Below are 19340 nucleotides of genomic sequence, written 5' to 3'. Positions count from 1 at the left end.
GCCAAATCCGACCCTAACCGTAACGAGTTTGAAAATCAAAACCAAAACCATTTCCAAACCCTATAGGATCGATTTTCGGATTTTAAATGGACCGGATATTCGATGGATAGTGTTCGGATCGGTTTTTTTTTGCCATCCTTATATCGGACTGTAATTTGCCCATCAGGAAGTCAATGTAATGGGCTGGATCCCATCAAGCCCACTGATTTCATTTTATTTGGTAATGACAAAAGTCTTTCTTTATTTTGACAAAATTAGAGCATCCACAATAGTGTTATTTGTGCACACACTCCAAATTTCACTAAATTATATTCTCTCTCTTCTTCTCTCTCTTAGGTGACATAATTTAATTGGGTGATTGGGTCCCACAACCTATACTATTCATCAACACTCCATACATTCCAACACTCTATACTCATTTTCTTTGTTTTCTCTCTCTTCCTTTTCATCATCTCTCTTATTTTTCATCACCTCTCTTCTTTTTCATCTTCTCTCTTTCTTTCCATCACATCTCTCTTCCTTTTTCATAATCATTTTTATCACAAATATACGTATAGTGCTTAATTTATCAAGAAAGTACTATCTCAAGAATCCATTGTAAAGATCCAGAGCTTAATTTATCAATCCCATTGTGATGCTCTTAGTCTACGAGTCTCACTATGCACCAACGAGTCGAATATCTAGAAAGCAAAGCTCAGTGTCCTCTCTTTACAATATTAAAAGGTCCGGGCCAATTCGTAGCTCGGCGAATCCATCAGAGGAGGAGGGACCCTAAATCCTGAATTGACTTTTCCTCGTGGAATCTGGACCGGTAGATCGGCGATCGTCATGTCCTCCGCTGGCCGATTCCTCTCTCTCTCCGCCTTCATTTTTATCTTCCTCTTTCCTGCTGCGTTTGCCTCCGAGTCCGATCACAAGGTAACTGTCTCTATGTCTGAATTCGACTTGTAGATCTCGTTACTCGGCCTCATCTCTAGTTGGATTCGACTCGGATCCCTGGATTTAATATATTACTTCCGCTCTCAAGCTCGATTGCTTGGTGTGTGTGGTTCTTTTTGCTTCGTCACAGTTGATAGGGTTTTTTTAGTGGTTTCGATAATTTGACAATAAGATTGGTCTGCTAACTAGAATTTTTGATATCTTTCTGAATTGAGGAGCTGAATAATGAATGTATTCAGAGATGGTTGAATGGTATGTATTATCTATGGTTGCATATATCAATAGGTATGCCAATTGTTGGGCATTTTGCTATGGACTATTATTCGGCATTTTGCTCTGGATTATTTTTAGAGGTCAGATCTCAAGTGAACTTTTGTATATTGATAGGTGGTGGAAGTTATGGTAGCTGCACGGAAGTTGGGTTGTGGTAGGATTATTGTTGCGACTGTCTGTGACTGCATAGTGTCTATTGTTCAAATGCATCTGACATCTGTATGCTTGTGTGCCGTTGTAGGTCTAAATTTGAAATTGGGTTCTACACTTCTACCTCATTATCTTGGAATATATAAAGTTGTGGTTTCCATTTTAGTAAAAAACGGGTAATTCCTAAAATACAGTCTTTTGAGTTGGATCTACTAATTACCTAGTCTGCTGGGCCTTTTTCCACACAAATGAATAGATTTCCATATCCAGTTGATGTAGAAAGATGTTCAATGGCACCGGGTAAAATAGAGCTGCTTGCAATGTTTCATGAACCACTTTTTTTTTTTTCCTTCTATAAATTATTAGGTCTAACAAATGGTGTTGAGGGGTAAGTACCTCAAACACAGTAGTTTTCTAGCAAGTAGCCCCACACAAATGTGGAGGATTACAGGGCCATTTTTATCCAGAAAACGGCTTAAGAGGTCTAAACCGATGTGTGGATTCAGAGAACATTGAACTGAAAATTAAAATTTCTATCTTTGTTTGCTCTGGCACAATAGTGTACTTTTGGCCTACATGGTACCAGTGTGGGCATTGTTGAACTCGATGGGCATGGCATTGGTTAGGATAATAATGAGAGGTTGTTCAAAGCCTCTTTCAGAATAGGCCTACATGTCTGGAGGTTGCATTCTGTTATGGGGATGTATTGTGACTGATCGCTAAAAAGATTCATTGTTATTGCCATTGGTGTTTCCTTTTCTCTCCCCCTCTTCCCCATCTCTCTCTCTCTCTGTCTCGCCCTCGCCCGCTCCTGCTTTTGGGGTGTTATCATGCCTATGTAGTTAGTGGACACTGAACAAGCTGAGGAGAGTGATAGGATTGTCCCACATCGAAAGATGTGGGAGCTAAGATGTTGTTTATAGGGGGAGGTATGAGCCTCCCTTAGTACCCAAGGTTTTCTAGTATGGGCTAGGAGGCCTTGGGTACAACCGGCCCATATGGGTGGGTGTCGGTTGGGCCTTGGGTGCTGAGCGTGTATGGGCACGACTCTATCAATGGTATCGGAGCATGATCCTGTTGTACCTTCAACTTGGGACCGTTCCTGCGGAGTGGCCGGTCATGGTGCTCGACCAACGGGGGTGCGCCTGCCGGAGTGATCGGCCATGGTGCTCGACCAACGTGGGCGTTGGTCTTGAAGGGGAGGGTATTGATAGGATTGTCCCACATCGAAAGATGTGGGAGCTAAGATGTTGTTTATAGGGGGAGGTATGAACCTCCCTTAGTGCCCAAGGTTTTCTAGTATGGGCTAGGAGGCCTTGGGTACAACCGGCCCATATGGGTGGGTGTCGGTTGGGCCTTGGGTGCTGAGTGTGTATGGGCACGACTCTATCATTGGTATCGAAGCACTTCATTCCTGGTATGGTTAAATCAAGAATGGAGAATAGAACAGATTCCTTGGAGAAAGATATGACAACGTTGCAAGGGTCGGTTGATAGCCTAAGGAATGATATGGACCAGATGAAGCTGTTTATGGCCGAAATGAGGGAGTTCATTCATGGCCGTGCGACTACGAGTAAGGACAAAGAGAAAGAAGATGGAACCACATCTCGGGCATCCGACACTGCTCCAGAGAGTGCGGCAGAGAAGAAATCCATTTCTGACTGGGAATATGCTAGGATGAAGTTGGAGTTACCCTTGTTTTCTGGGGACGATCCGGCAGGGTGGCTTTTCCGCGCAGAGCGCTATTTCTCGGTGAACCATGTTCTGGAGGAAGACAAGATCTCAGCCTCGGTGGTTTGTTTAGAAGGCAAGGCTTTAAGCTGGTACCAATGGACCGAGACCCGCTCGCCTATTTCGTCTTGGCAAGCGTTTCGAACGGAGCTTTTACGGCGTTTTCGAAATTCTCAGGAAGGTTCTACCCATGAATGTCTGGTTGCTCTCCGTCATCGCACCACCGTCTCCGACTTTAGAGAACGATTTGAGCAGATCTCTGCACCATTGCATGATGTCAGTGAAGAAATGCTATTTGGCACTTTCCTTAATGGGCTCCCTGAGGAGATTAAGGCAGAAATCCGGCTGAACCCACCATCTACTTTAGTGGGCCTTATGGAGTTAGCCCATAGAATTGAAGAACGTAATGTGGTAGTGAGTCGTGCCCGTCAACAACGTCAGGTTGCGGCGTTGCCATCATCGTCATCCGGGATGAGCAGAGGTGGGCTGTCCTCGGGTAGCTTGGGAAGACCACCTGATGTTTCTCGTTCCATCACGTCCGGCAAAAAGGAACCAGGTAAGGAGAAATCTGATCAAATCCAAGATCCTCGCACCACAAGTGTAAAACGCGATTCATTTTGCCGTTTGTCAGAAACGGAGATCTCACGGAGACGGGAGAAAGGGTTATGCTTTAATTGTGATGAGAAATACCACCCAGGCCATAAATGCACAAATCGAACACTTCAGATTTTGATTGTTGCAGATGAAGAGGTGGATGCCGAAACACCTGTCATGGCAGAGGCAGAACCCCAACTGGACAATAGTGCAGAGGCGTTGCCGTTGGAACTGTCTATGAACTCGATCCTAGGGTTTTCAGCAAGCAAGAGCACCTTGAAGGTTAGGGGAATGATGGATGGCAGGGAGATAATTGTGATGGTCGATAGTGGTGCTTCTCACAACTTCATATCCCCGGAGGTGGTGAAATTATTGAACATTCCGGTTACTAGCACTAGAAATTTCGAGGTGCAGGTGGGGAATGGTGTGTGGGTGAAAGGGGTTGGTATTTGTAGTGGGGTTTCCTTGGAGGTGCAAGGCCTGGTTATTACAGAAACTTTTTATGTGTTTGATTTAGGAAGTGCCGATGTTGTGCTAGGCATTGCATGGTTGAGCAAGATAGGAGACATTTATTCCAATTATCAGAAGTTAACAATGCAGTTTATTTGTGGGGGCAAGAAGGTGTGTTGGCAAGGGGATCCTGTACTATCCAAGACCATTGTGTCTCTAAAAACTATGTTGAAATCGTTACAGAATGGAGATATTGGTTTTATGGTGGAGTTTGGGGAATGCAGGGTGATTGAACCGCAAATGCAAGTGACAGTGGGTCAGGAGCTTTCAATAGAAGAAACCCGGAATTTAGAACACATCTTACAGGACTTCAGTCCAGTTTTTACTCCTAAACAGGGGTTACCAGTGTCGAGGACACATGATCATGCTATTAGGTTGAAGGAAGGGGCTTCTCCACCAAATATCCGGCCGTATCGCTACCCGCATTATCAGAAAACAGAGATTGAGAAAGTGGTCAGGGAAATGCTTGCAGCAGGAATTATTAAGAGCAGTACCAGCCCATACTCTAGTCCAGTGTTACTAGTCAAGAAGAAGGATGGAGGGTGGCGAATGTGTGTGGATTATCGAGCCCTCAATAAGCTTACAATTCCGGATAAATTCCCTATTCCAATCATAGATGAGTTGCTGGACGAATTGCATGGAGCTACCATTTTTTCTAAACTCGATTTAAAATCGGGTTATCATCAAATACGTATGCGAGCTGAAGATACGGAGAAAACAGCTTTTCGCACCCATGAAGGACATTATGAATTCCTCGTCATGCCTTTCGGTTTGACCAATGCTCCTTCAACATTCCAATCTCTAATGAATGAAATTTTTCGACCTTATCTACGCCATTTTATTCTAGTATTTTTTGATGATATCCTGGTGTTCAGCAGGGACTTTCCTTCTCATGAGTTCCATTTGCGTACCACTCTGGGTATTTTGCAACAACAAGGTCTGGTGGTCAACATGAAGAAGTGCATTTTTGGCCAGCCTAGTGTGGAATATCTTGGCCATATTATTTCAGCTAAAGGAGTTGAAGCTGACCCTTCTAAAATCCAGAGTATGCTGCAGTGGCCAATACCTCAAAACCTCAAAGCTTTGAGGGGTTTTTTGGGTCTCACGGGGTATTATCGACGCTTTGTTAAGAATTATGGAAAATTGGCAGCTCCGTTAACTAGTCTCCTCAAGACCAATGCTTTTCAATGGAATGAAGCTGCGCAGGAGTCTTTTGAAACTCTGAAAACTGCTATGACTTGTGTACCAGTGTTGGCACTACCTAATTTTACAAAGACTTTCTTGATAGATACAGATGCTTCGGGAAGTGGGGTGGGTGCTGTTTTGATGCAGGATGGCCATCCTATCGCATATTTCAGCCAAGTTTTATCTCCAAGAGCTCAAGCAAAGTCAGTTTATGAGCGAGAACTAATGGCTATTGTTTTTGCAACTCAAAAATGGCGACATTATTTATTGGGGAGAAGGTTCATTGTTCGAACTGACCAGCGCAGCCTCAAGTTCCTTATGGATCAGAGATTGATGCATGAGGGCCAACAAAGGTGGATTTCGAAGTTGCTTGGGTTTGATTTTGAAATTTGTTATCGACCGGGGCTGGAAAATAGAGCTGCAGATGCTTTATCCCGACGCGGTGAAGGGTTGGGAGAGGATAATGATGATGGTGAGAGCTCTACAAACTCTAAATTTCAACTGGCTGCTTTGTCTAAGGTCTCCTGGGATGACTTGAAGGAATTGCACGAAGAAGTTTTATTAGATCCTGAGTTAAAGGAGATTGTTCAATCTCTTCTTATTGCCCCTACTAGTAAACCACCTTATAGTTTGCGTGGGGGATGCTTGTTCCATCAAGGGAGAATAGTGTTACCTCGAAATTCACCTCGAATTGCAACTCTTATAAAGGAATTTCATGCTACTCCCCACAGCGGGCATTCTGGCTACTTTCGAACTCTTAAGCGCATTTCTCAAGTTCTTTTTTGGGTGGGCATGCGTAAAGATGTTAAGTTGTTTGTTGCTCAATGTGAGGTGTGTCAAAGTCACAAATATTCGACATTAAATCCTCAAGGTTTGCTGCAGCCTTTGCCTATTCCAACAGCATCTTGGGAGGATTTAACTATGGATTTCATTGGGGGTTTACCGAGAGTGAAGGGGATTGACACGGTGCTTGTGGTGGTAGATCGTCTCACTAAGTATGCACACTTCATATTGTTGGGGCATCCTTACTCTGCTAAAGATGTAGCAACTCTCTTTATTAAAGAAGTGGTCCGCTTGCATGGGTTTCCTCAAACAATTGTCTCGGACAGAGATACGGTTTTCTTAAGCAATTTTTGGCAGCCCTATTCAAGCAGGCAGGGACAACTTTGAAGATGTCAACAGCTTATCACCCACAAACTGATGGACAGTCTGAAGTGGTTAACAGATGCTTGGAAGAGTACTTGAGGCGTTTTTCTAGTCATCATCCCCGACAATGGCATAATTGGATCTCTTGGGCTGAATTTTGGTACAATTCCACTTTCCACAGTTCTGCCAAAATGACTCCATTTCAGGCCCTTTATGGACGGCCACCACCTACATTACTAAAGTTTTTCTAGTCATCATCCCCGACAATGGCATAATTGGATCTCTTGGGCTGAGGAGAGCTTGACAATTTTGAATTTTGTGTGTAATTATAATCTAAATGTAGCGGTTTGGCTGCTTTTTCTTTAGGTGGTTTTATGGTTCGACGGTGAAGATATCCTGCTTCTTGACAGTCTTGGTTTTTGATGGTGGTGTCTTTCATAAGCTTACATTTCTGATGACTAGTCATGCAAATAGCTGTTCATATATGGAATATTTTCTTTCTACTTTATGTTTCATTTACTGTTTAAGTGTTTCATACTACCGTTTTCCCTAGTAGTTGTGCTTCTTCTGGTAATTCTCTCTCAATGATTCTTATTTTGTACAAGAAATGTAATTAAAATCGTAAGGTTACATTGAGAAATTTCTTGTGATCTTATTCTGTATTGGGTTTTTGAAACTGTTATTGGTTTCTTTCAGGTTGCAAACCATTTTTTGATGGTTTCATTTAACATAACTTTATATAAGAATTTAATTTATTCTAAATTGTCCTTAATGATTGTTTAGATGTTTATTAGTGTCCGATTACGTTTATGTTCCTCTTTACTGCAGTATCAAGTGAATGATCCAGTTACGCTTTGGGTGAACAAAGTTGGTCCTTATAATAATCCTCAAGAGACATATAACTATTACATCCTTCCATTTTGCCGTCCAGCTGGTGATTCTCCTCACAAATGGGGTGGCCTCGGTGAGGTCCTCGGTGGAAATGAACTTATAGACAGCCTCATCAACATAACGTTCCGAAGTATGTACGATCTTGCTATATTCTTAATTTCGCTTTCATACTGCTCATAAAATGCTGCTAACTGCTTTTCCCCTTCTTTATACATTGTACAGAGAATGTTGATAAAAGTCTGATTTGTCAACTTGATCTTACTGCTGACAAAGTCGCACAGTTCAAGGATGCAATTGAAAACAGTTATTGGTTTGAATTTTTCATGGGTATGTTTCCCATGCATTATTATTCTTAAAGATGTTGTTGTTTCATGGAATGGCATAGTATTTGTTAGGAAGGATTTTTTGTATATATGGAAACGGTCTTAAAAAGTTAGAACTCTTGGAGACAAAAAATCGTTTTCAACATCAAAAAGTTTTGGTGGACAAAAATGTTTGTAGCAATTGGGGTTGAAGAAAATTGATAATGGGAAATTAGTTAGGGATACTTACTCTTGTTTGACTTACAATATGAATATGAATTGTATTGTTACTGTGGAAATTTGTTAAATTAGGGTATAATGACTGCATGTCGTGCAATACATCAGCCATTATGCCTTTGCTATCGTTGAGATGGTCCTCACCTCCTCAGTTATCATGCGTGTTTTCCTTGAAGTTATCTTACATCTTTTGGAAAATAATGTTTAAATGGCAGCAGTAACTTCAGGAACTGTATCAATGATTTCAACTAGTTATGTCCAAAATATTTAAGTGAATCCCGAATTGAAGTGTTCGCTGAAATGACATCCCACGTGATTAGTTGGGGTTTTTTGCTTTATGCTGAATTTAGCAAATTGGCAGGATTCATTTACTAGGTTGTGTGAGTGATAGATTTTCCTTGCAAAATGTTCTACTGTGTGCGCGCGCGCGCGTAACAAGCTCTTTTCTTATGCTTTATCAATTACTCCTTTCCTGTGTCTTTTCTTATCTGTGGTGTAATAGCACTTTAACTTACTTGCAAAAGGGCTGTGCCTTTTTGTTTGCCCTTTTGGTGCATCATGGTAACTTTTCATTGCTACATCTGGCTTACAAATCTGATAACTTCTCTCTCTCTGTTTCTCTCTCTGTGCTTGCGAATTTGCATCCCCATGTAAGAATTCTCCGTTCTTGTGCCACATCACTTACCTTTCTCGTTTTTTTTCCCCACATCATTGTGCTGGTTGATCATGGTGCCCTAATTGCAAATTCAGATGACCTGCCATTATGGGGTATGCATTCCTCATTTTTTTTTTTTATATTCTTGTCATGGAATTTTTAAAATTTTTAATTATAATTTGATAAATCCTGTTTGAATACTTGATGTGTTTTGTTCCAGGCTTTGTCGGCGAGTTACATCCTGATAAGAACAGCGATAACAGAAAGCATGTTCTTTACACACACAAGAGCATTACTGTTAAATACAACAATGACCAGGTATGTGTTTCATGCATAACTCTTGAACTACATGTTTTTCTAAAGTAGTTATTATGCGATAATTTTTTTTTCCTGCAGATCATTCATGTTAATCTCTCTCAAGAGACCCCAAAGCCCTTGGAAGACGGGATAATTTGGGACATGACATACTCTGTTAAGTGGGTTCCAACTAATATTACTTTTGGTCGTCGTTTCGATGTTTACCTTGACTATCCTTTCTTTGAACACCAGGTACTTTATTTTTTCTCATACTTCCATTTATAGTTCAGTGTGGTGCATTCACTTGCTATGTAACAGTTTACATTATTTAGTGTTTGCTGCTTGATTGTATGTTTAACTTATTCTGGCTTTGATTCTTTTAAAAATGGCAAGGATCTGACTTTTATTGGACCATAATAGGAAGTTCTTTTTCTTAAAACTGATAACTGCTAGTGCATTTGAAATATGCAGATCCACTGGTTCTCCATTTTCAATTCTTTCATGATGGTTATCTTCCTCACTGGTTTAGTGTCAATGATATTGATGCGGACTCTGAGGAATGACTATGCAAAATATGCGCGGGAAGATGATGATTTAGAGACTCTGGTGATGGACATTTGCCTTTTCTGGTGTTACCTTGTGTAATTATGTCAGATGATAAGATTTTTACTTCTTTTTATGGATGGATTTGTGTAGATTCTAACATTTCAAGCTTGGTGATTATTATATCGATACGGCAGGAAAGGGATGTGAGTGAAGAGTCTGGGTGGAAACTGGTTCATGGAGACGTTTTCCGGCCTCCACGGAACTTGGTTCTTCTTTCAGCTGTTGTGGGGACCGGTGCTCAGCTAGCTTTGCTTGTCCTCCTAGTCATCTTACTGGCGATTGTGGCAATGTTGTATGTTGGGTATGTGCAGAAATTTATTTGAAATAGTTTTTTTTTTTTTCTGGAGTTTCCCTCTCTGCTCACTTTTGATCTCTTATTTGTTTTGGTTTTGCCATTAATAATTACCAGCTTATCAATAAAAAAAAGAGCAGCTTAAAGATGGAAGTGTTGCATATACCTAACAATCTTCGTGGGTTTTGATTCCTTAAGTTTTTTAGCAAGACACAGTTTGCCACCATGTTATTTGTATGGCATTTCAGTTTTAAAAAAGTTGTTTAATTTTTGGCACTTTCTTAAAAAAGGTTTTCATTTTGCTGCACTGTATTTGACTATTTGGCACAGGAGAGGAGCAATTGTCACCACTTTCATAGTGTGTTATGCTCTTACATCATTCATTTCTGGTTATGTTAGTGGTGGAATGTACTCACGCCATGGTGGTACGCTTTCTTGCCATTGAGTTTGTAATTTGCTTAATTTCTCTCTTGAACGTGCTTAGAGGGTTTAGTCTTTTTTTATGTTGGTTTTTCCAGGTAAAAGTTGGATAAAGTCGATGATTCTCACAGCATCTCTATTTCCATTTATGTGCTTTGGGATTGGATTCATTTTGAACACGATTGCGATATTTTATGGGTCCCTGGCTGCTATTCCCTTTGGCACAATGGTGGTGGTTTTTGTGATTTGGGCTTTCATTTCTTTCCCGCTGGCGCTTCTTGGTACTGTTGTGGGCAGAAACTGGAGTGGTGCTCCCAATAATCCATGCCGTGTGAAGACCATCCCACGACCAATTCCTGAGAAGAAGTGGTATCTCACCCCTTCAGTGGTCTCAATGATGGGTGGACTGCTACCATTTGGAAGTATATTCATTGAGATGTATTTTGTCTTCACATCCTTCTGGAATTATAAGGTGAGTATCACTTGATGGGTAAGCTTGCCAGTGATTTTCATTCCAACAAAAAAAGAAAGAAAAAGCTTTGGCGTTATTTTTTAGTATTAGTGGATATCATAATACAACACAGTATTATTTGGTTGTGGCCAACTTTTTTGTTTTACATATGATGGCTGCCTTTTGCTGAGTGAGAGGAAATTAATAAGGCATAAAGTTGTGGAGATCAGAAAAAAGAAGAGTTATTTCGTGATGAATGAGAGATATATAGTCATTGCTGTTGTTAAAAATTTTGCTAGAAAAAAGTAGGGGAAATGATTTTTTTTGGATCTTAATCTTGCAAACTTGCAAATTAATATAGAGACCAGCTTGTGACTGCTGCAACAAAATGCATTGTTGATCTCCCTGTTTGTGGGTGATTGAGATATGTCATGGTGTAGTAATTGTAGTTTGACTTGTCTATACTTGGAAGACAAAATGCAGAGGGTTTGGGTTTTTTTAATGAGTTGGGCTTGGAACTTTTTTCCGACACCTGATAAATTTTCTTCAGTCAAATTTAGGCAAATACCATACCATAATAGTCTTACAGGTTTGGGTCTATTTATGGAGTTAAGCCTTGGAATTTGGATATGTGGTCATACTAAGAAAGATAGTATAAGAAATGAGATTATTAGATCTAAGGTTGGAGTAACACCTATTGAAGATAAATTGCGAGAAAATCATTTAAGATGGTATGGACATGTTCATCGTAGAGATAGCGGTGCGGCGGTGAGGAGAAACTAGAGAATTTGTATAGGAGAACGTACGAGGCGACCACGAAGACCTAAAAAGACATGGCTTGAAGTAATAAGAAACGATATAAAATTAGTAGGAGTGGATGAATGTATGCTCTATGATAGAAATGGATGGAGAAAACGAATAGACGTGGTGGATTTCCGTTGATGTTCTCATAGACTCATGTAACCGACCTCAAACTTTTGGGATAAAGGCTTTGATGATGTTGATGAAGCCTTGGAACTTTTTTCCGACAGATGACTAATGTTCTTGATGCAAATTGAGGCAATATCATGACAAAATAGTCTTAATTTTATCCTTTTGCATGACAGGTTTACTACGTGTATGGCTTTATGCTACTGGTTTTCCTGATTCTCATCATCGTAAGTGTTTGTGTGACAATCGTGGGGACATATTTCTTGCTCAATGCTGAGAATTATCACTGGCAGTGGACATCATTCTTCTCTGCAGCGTCGACAGCTGTTTATGTGTACTTCTACTCGATATATTACTACCACGTGAAGACAAAAATGTCGGGCTTCTTCCAGACCAGCTTCTACTTTGGATACACTTTGATGTTTTGTCTTGGTTTAGGAATCCTTTGTGGTGAGTTCTTATTTTGATTTAATTTTATTTGCTTTTCCAGTGATACGATAGTACGTAAACTTTTTGTCTGTTTTTCTGTACCTCCTTCCTGTTGTCCACTATTTGGTTGAACTTTTTTGTCATGCGCAGCAACTATTTGATCCTTGAAGTTTCTGTTTTCGTGGTCTTGAAACGCAATTTTGTGAGGATTGATGTTTTATGCTTTGCTCAAGATATGTAGACTAAATCTGAATAAATTCAACATATTTGTCTGCTTAGGTTCTCTCACTTGTTGACTTCTATCTTATGAAATAAAAATATCAAGCCCACATGCGTTGTTCATTCTCCCTAAAATAATTAGGAAAATGAAAAGAAAAGTCAAAGGGCACATCACATCTGGATGAAAAAATTTGGGTGTTTTCTTCTTTAGATGTTCAAATTATTTCTATTGTGATGTGCAGGTGCTGTCGGTTATCTGGGATCCAACCTGTTCGTGAGTCGAATCTACAGAAACATCAAGTGTGATTAGAGGCTCTTGGGAGGAAAAAGACCTGATGGTGCTTCCCTGAACTAGTTATTACATACGTTGAAACAATCAATCATAGGAGGGACGCCATTGTCATGGATGGAGTACCCAGCAATGTTTTGAAGAGGCGAAACACGGGTCTTAGAAGGGGGGATCCATTGTTCTCTCATGGGAGTTGGGGAAAATCCCTGAGATTTTTTCTCTCCTCTGTACCTTTTTCCCCACCCATACTGAAAGCCTGAATTTAGATTTGAGGTGTATTTTTATTATCTGAGAAGCTAGCAAGTGAGACAACAGGGTGTTATTTTTACATATTTTTGATATTGCATCTTTTTAACAAGTAGGTGTCCTATGTAAATGAAAGATGCTCGATATCCCCATATCTAGAATTTGTTTTTGCTGGTTGGACGGTGTTAAAAGTAAATTTTCCTTGGTCTGAATAAGGTCCAGATGACACCATTTCTGTGAATCCGTCAAGATGTGTTGCATATGCTTCTGGGTTCTATTTACAGCTTGTTTGAAGTTGTGTATGCTTAGAGTGAATTAAAATACTTTTGCCCTCAATGGAACACGAGTGTCATACATGTGGTGAATGTTTGGGAAGGTTTTTGTTGAAGTCTGAACGCGAGTATCATACAAAAGAGGCTAGATGGACGCCGGAAGAAAAAGCCCGTCTTGTATGGAGGCAAAAAAAGGAGGATGGTCAAAGCCACAAAAGGGTGCGGGGGCATGGTGGACGTATCACAGCCATGGCAGCGTACAAAGTGAAGCTGATTACACCAAATGGAGCAGTAGAACTGTAGAAGTCGAATGCCCGGAGGACCAATACATTCTTGACTTTGCATACCGGCCAATGCCATAATAAATGCAGGGCAGGTTCTTGCTCTTCTTGTGCAGCAAAGCTGTTGGAGGGGAAAGTGGAGCAGTCTGATGGTAGCTTCCTTGATGGTGATGATGAGATGGAAGCTGGGTGGGTGCTTACTTGTGTTGCTTATCCTAGGTCTGATGTTGTTCTCGAGACTCATAAATAAGCAGAGCCTCGTTGAATAATTTAGTGTATTAATTATAGTTAGTATGGACTTTGGTCTTTCCTAATTCCCTCTTTTTGGAGGTAGTCTTCATCTTGTTGGCTATACTATTACTAGGTGTGTGTGCGTCTATTTCAAATGAGTTCTTTTTCTTTTCTTTTTTTTTTTAATTTGTAATCTAAAATATTGAAATTGCCCTTGGTCTTGTAGCTTTAATAATATCTTTAGTTACTGTTGGACGTTTTTTCAAAAATTTTTTGGGCTTATGATCTCTTGTTATTTTATAGTGATAGAAAATTTTGTCCGAAACCCTTAACTATAATTTTGCACCTATATTTTCATTTGTTTATGTTACATCTTCATTCTTCCACTTCGTACGCGAAACGATTGATATTAGGGTTAATTATATTTTTCATCACCGAAAGATTGCGGTCGTTCATTTTTAGCACCCAATGATTTTTTGTTACAAAGTTATCACCCATTGTTTCAAAGTGAGACCTTTTGAGGACTCGGTCAGATTTGCTTCAAAATCGGGCAGGGTCTCCGCTGACTTGGCATCTACTTAAATTTCATTGGTCAATTTATGCCGAGGTGGTAAAAAAAATATGACATGTCTTTCTCTACCTTCTTCCATAACAAACTCTACTTTCTCTCTTACCTCTCCCCTCTCTCACTCACAGAGGCTCAAAGAGCACCACCGCACTTCACCTCCACCTCCACCCACTTAAATTTGGCTGCAACCATGACACTTGTGATAAACAACCATGGAAGACTGAGATTTTTCTGGGGCTGAAATTGACGGTTGAGATCATTCGATTCCGCAAGTCTTTGGAGTAGGGAACAGAGGAATGTGATCAATTTGGACATCACATTTGGGCTCTCTAGCTCTGCCATTCCCTTAAGGGGTCCAACCGGCTTCAACCTTGCTGGCAATACAAACATGACGGTAGTGCTAGTCATACCTAGAAAAACATCCCTAAGTATGCATATGCCTAAGTGGCACGCCACATCAGCCTTGACACGGCAAATTCAAATGAAAAAAAAATTGTAAGAAAATCAGGCGGGGAATTTGGCATGTAATTAGGAGAAAAACTTCTTATCAATGTCAGATATTTGAAACATGAAAGAGAAAGTTCCCTCTCATTCTTCGGTTTTAAAAAAGGAAAGCTTTTCTCCGTTCTCCGCTCTTCCTCTCTAGTTCTTCTGATCTCTGTGTCTCTCCGTTGTTCGTCCTTCGAAAAACTTCTCGGTGGACTTCGCATCAACAACGCAGTACGAAAGTTCATCACAGGCTAAGAGAATCACATATTTCAAAGGTAAAAAATCATACCCATTTCTCGTTTCTCATCTCTATGAACCAAATCGACTATATTGTTCTATCTTTTTGGGTATTTGCGTTTGGGTTTTGTTGAGTAGTGTTATACTGTAAGATTTTTGTTCTTGCATGATGCTGATTGGTCATCACTTTATTATGCTTTTTGTATCTAGTTTATGCCCTTATTTGCTCTGCCTTACGTTTGTTTTGAAGTAACTTTAGTGTGGTAAATAATTTATGCCCTGAAAGGTAAAGATTCTTTCCTATAACACTTCTTTTGAAGTTACTCTGCTCTAAAGTAAATTATGCTCTGTTTACTAACACAATTACAATACACTTTTATTGTCACAATAACACTTCATTTATGCTTTATTACACTATAATGTAAATAATATTGGGTCGATGTTTCTCAATAACATATCAGTTTCACTTTATTACATTACTAACTAGCTAATAACATTTCATTATCTTAAACATTACAGGATGGTGAAAGTAAGAGCAACCAAGAGTAGTCCTTCAAAATCTAAAGTTGTGAAGCCTAAGGAAAAGAAAGTGCAATTCCATTCAAGTTTATTTGGTATCACATCCCTACTTAAGAATCTGAAATTGAAAAATAGGCATAATGAAACAACATATTTGTTGTGTGATGTGGATGGTTGATTGTGGGGTCATTACTATGTTCATCATTAACAAACTTATGAACAAAATGACCATTGGTAAGAAACTAACCAAGGAGGACATATTGAAGTATAGGTCATTACTGGTTCATCAATTTTTGAATGATCCTATCTACTCATGGGATGCAAGTTTGCACAATCAATTCAATCTTCTCAAGTAGTACCCATGTAATAAATAGATTAAAAGTATTATCATGGCAGTAAACTAGCATTTGTACTGATTATGGTATTTTAATTACATTTTCAGACTTGTAATTACATATCGTTCATATATAAATACATATTACATGACTTCAATGACATTATACATGACCAAACTGTTATAAGAACATTACTAGCAGTAATTGAAACACAACGTGACCACTGTAAAAACATCACTTTCGTCAAAAAACCACAACGTCTCACTGATATTACATTACTGTTATTGATAAAAACATAATGACAAATCCTTGGGGCATGAAATCCATCTTCACAATAATATTACATTACACAATGACTAATCCTACCATAGGAACATTGGAGGTCTCCGCCTCTAAACTCATATTTGTGGTTTCAACATTATTTGCAATGCCATCGGTATCCACATCGTCAACACCCAAGAAATCATCGTTGCAAAAAATACCAAATAGTTATGTCAAATATAATGTGAAATAACACTCATGTAGTGCAAATATGAAACCAATAAAATAATACGAACTTATATTTCAATATGCTAATCACAATGTAACTATATCCATCTGTAGTGCGGAAATTACTAAATAACGCGTAATAATGACATTTAGAGTGTTCTTCAATAATCAATAACGTAATACCACATCCATATCATGTTATAACCTGAGAATATAATGGAATAATAATATTTTAAAGTGTATTTTACCAATAAAATGTTGGAAAAATATGGTAGGATTGGTGGTGATTGCAACAAAACTTGTACAAAACTGGTGCTTCAAGGCATGTAATCGCTTTCCTTAAGACAGTATTTGCCCCACCAAATGGTTGCACTAGGTTACAACAAATCCTCCTCCAGGATACAATGAAGCTTGGTCTATGGACCACCTTCTTCTTGGTGCAATGGCCGTAGAAGGTCAGAGTACTTTGAGAATAATCAAGAGAAAGAAAGATACTTGTCTTTCTATTTCTGCAGTAATAGAAAACTTTTATGAAGAGGGAATGGGCGAAAGTTGATTGAAAAATTCGATTATCAAATGGTTGGAGAATAACTCTATTTATAGAGTTTGTGGTGACTCTTCACATAGGACATGCCTTTATAATGAATAATCATGTCCTTACAATGAATGATCATGTCTTTACAATGGTGACTCTTCTTTTAAGACACCATAAAAGGACATATCTTTACAATATGAAGAGTTGCCTCCAAACCAATTAAAACATGTTTTTTTAAAATGAAAGTTATGTTAAAAAGTCGTGTCTTTTCAAGACAAAAATCAAAATAATTTTGAAAAATCTCTAACAATCCCCCACCATTTTTCAAAATAAGAAATGATTATTCTTTTCCTCTCTTGTCAGACTTAGTGCATAGATGAAAGGTGTCTTACGACTTGAACCAATCACTTAGTGACATGTATCAAAGTCAACCAAGATTCCTAGAGGACAATGCCTTGATCTAGTAATCTTATGTGATTGACTGGATACATTTCACACACTAGCCTTTTTCTTACTCGTACTCAAAAAACGACACGTGGATTGGCCTTGTGTCTATATCCTGGGTTCATGAGCGCTCTAGAGTTAAGCCCTTAACTCATAGAAGGCGGCACCACCTTCTACACTCATATAGGTAAACTTACACGTTAAAGCCAAGAATGCACCTGAAGCTATAGCATTCCAACAACCCTTGTTTGTAAGCTTATTAAGAGTTAATTACTCAACCTCTTCCTTATTACAGCCAGGTACCAAACACTTCTTCCTTTGGATGGTAATATAAAATATAAGTGTTTGCCAATCACGACATATGGTGTACTTTGCTCATTGAACTCAAAGACTTGATGTTTCAAGCGTTTGAGTTGAGTTTCGACCAAGAGTGATTGAATTAAATGAGCTTAAGTCCCATCCCTATTGATGTCTTCTTCACCAATTCCCTTGCAAGGCCTTTTGTTAAAGGATCTGCCAAGTTTTCACTTGACTTTACATAATTTACAGTTATTACTCCATCTATTATAAGATGGCATACATAACTATGTCTAAGACCTATGTGTCTAGACTTACCATTATACACTTTATTGTATGCCCGTGAAAGCGTAGACTAACTATCACAATTTAAGGATATTGGAGGCATAGGTTTTGGCCATAGAGGAATCTCTATTACTAAATTTCTTAACCATTCTGCCTCTTTTCCACAAGAAGCTAATGCCACAAACTCAGCCGCCATGGTTGAGTTAGAAATGCATGTCTGCTTCTTAGATGCCCAAGATACTGCTCTTCCATCTAAGGTAAAAATCCACCCACTTGTAGAAGAATGATCCTCATGCTCAGTTATCCAACTAGCATCGGTGAATCCTTCTAGAACCGAAGGATATCCACTATAGGTAATCCCATAGTCCATGGTCCCCTTAAGATATTTTAATACCCTATTGACCGCCTACCAATGCATATGACTTGATTTACTAGTATATCTACTAAGTTTACCAACAGCATATGCAATGTCTGGCCTAGTACAGGTCATGGCATATATTAAGCTGCCTATAACCCTAGAATATTCTAGTTGTGTCACTATTCTCCATTCATTAGGATATAATTTAACTTGTGAGTCATAAGGTGTAGATACAGGTTTACAATCAAAGTGATTGAATTTCTTGAGAATTTTCTCAATGTAATGTGATTGGGTAAGTATTAGGTTATCATTCAACCTTTTGATCCTTATTCCCAATATCACATCAGCCACACCCATATCCTTCATATTAAAGCATGTACATAAGAACCTTTTGGTGCTTATAATAACTTCATGGTCAGTGCCAAAAATTAACATGTCATCGACATATAAACATATTATGACACCTCTATTTCCATTAAATTTACTATATACACACTTATCTGACTCATGCACCCTAAATCCATTTGACAATATAACCTTGTCAAATTTTTTATGCCATTGTTTGGGAGCTTGTTTTAGACCATATAAGGACTTAACAAGTTTGCACACCTTGTGCTCTTGACCAGGCACAACAAACCCTTCAGGTTGCTCCATGTAAATTTCCTCTTCCATATCACCATTCAAGAAAGCTATCTTGACATCCATTTGATGAATTTTCAGCTTATGAATGGTGGCAAGTGCTATTAGCACTCTAATTGTGGAAATTCTTGCTACAGGAGCATAGGTATCAAAATAATCAATACCTTCCTTTTGCGTGAACCCTTTCGCAACTAACCTTGCCTTGAACTTATCTATAGTTCCATCAACCTTCATTTTTTTCTTGAAAATCCATTTACAACCTATTGGTTTGAAACCAGGAGGCAAATCCACAAGAGTCCATGTATTGTTACCTATGATGGAGTCAATCTCATCATTAACTGCTTCTTTCCAAAATGCAGAGTCTTGGGATTTCATTGCTTCCTCAAAGGTTAATGGGTCAGATTCCATGGTTAGTGATATTGCAGTTTGACGTTGAGGAGATTCCCTAGTTCCTTCAACTAAGTTGACTATAAAATCTGGACCAAAAGATTTCTCAATCCTAGCCCTTTTACTCCTCCTAGGTTCAATGTTATCACTAGTTTCATTTGACTCATCTTGCTCTACAAATT

At 39.1% G+C, this 19340-nt stretch overlaps 1 protein-coding gene and 1 pseudogene across 1 annotated transcript; both read left to right on the top strand.

Moving 5' to 3' along the window:
* The first annotated feature begins 625 nt into the window (after positions 1 to 625).
* Positions 626 to 12968, top strand: LOC119982025 (transmembrane 9 superfamily member 1-like). The gene is made up of 12 exons (XM_038825180.1): positions 626 to 918; positions 7357 to 7549; positions 7642 to 7746; positions 8709 to 8726; positions 8834 to 8931; positions 9010 to 9162; positions 9382 to 9516; positions 9651 to 9817; positions 10139 to 10233; positions 10327 to 10700; positions 11786 to 12059; positions 12500 to 12968. Exons 1-12 carry the CDS (start codon positions 829 to 831, stop codon positions 12565 to 12567), a joined length of 1770 nt encoding a protein of 589 aa, XP_038681108.1. The 5' UTR covers positions 626 to 828; the 3' UTR covers positions 12568 to 12968.
* Positions 12969 to 13101: 133 nt separating this feature from the next.
* On the top strand, positions 13102 to 13826 carry LOC119982026 (annotated as a pseudogene).
* Positions 13827 to 19340: the final 5514 nt, after the last annotated feature.

The sequence above is a fragment of the Tripterygium wilfordii genome, chromosome 17 (genome assembly GCF_013401445.1).
Source record: "Tripterygium wilfordii isolate XIE 37 chromosome 17, ASM1340144v1, whole genome shotgun sequence".
Taxonomy (NCBI): domain Eukaryota; kingdom Viridiplantae; phylum Streptophyta; class Magnoliopsida; order Celastrales; family Celastraceae; genus Tripterygium; species Tripterygium wilfordii.
Note: the sequence above shows the minus strand (reverse complement) of the source record. Positions and strands in the feature narration are given on the sequence as shown.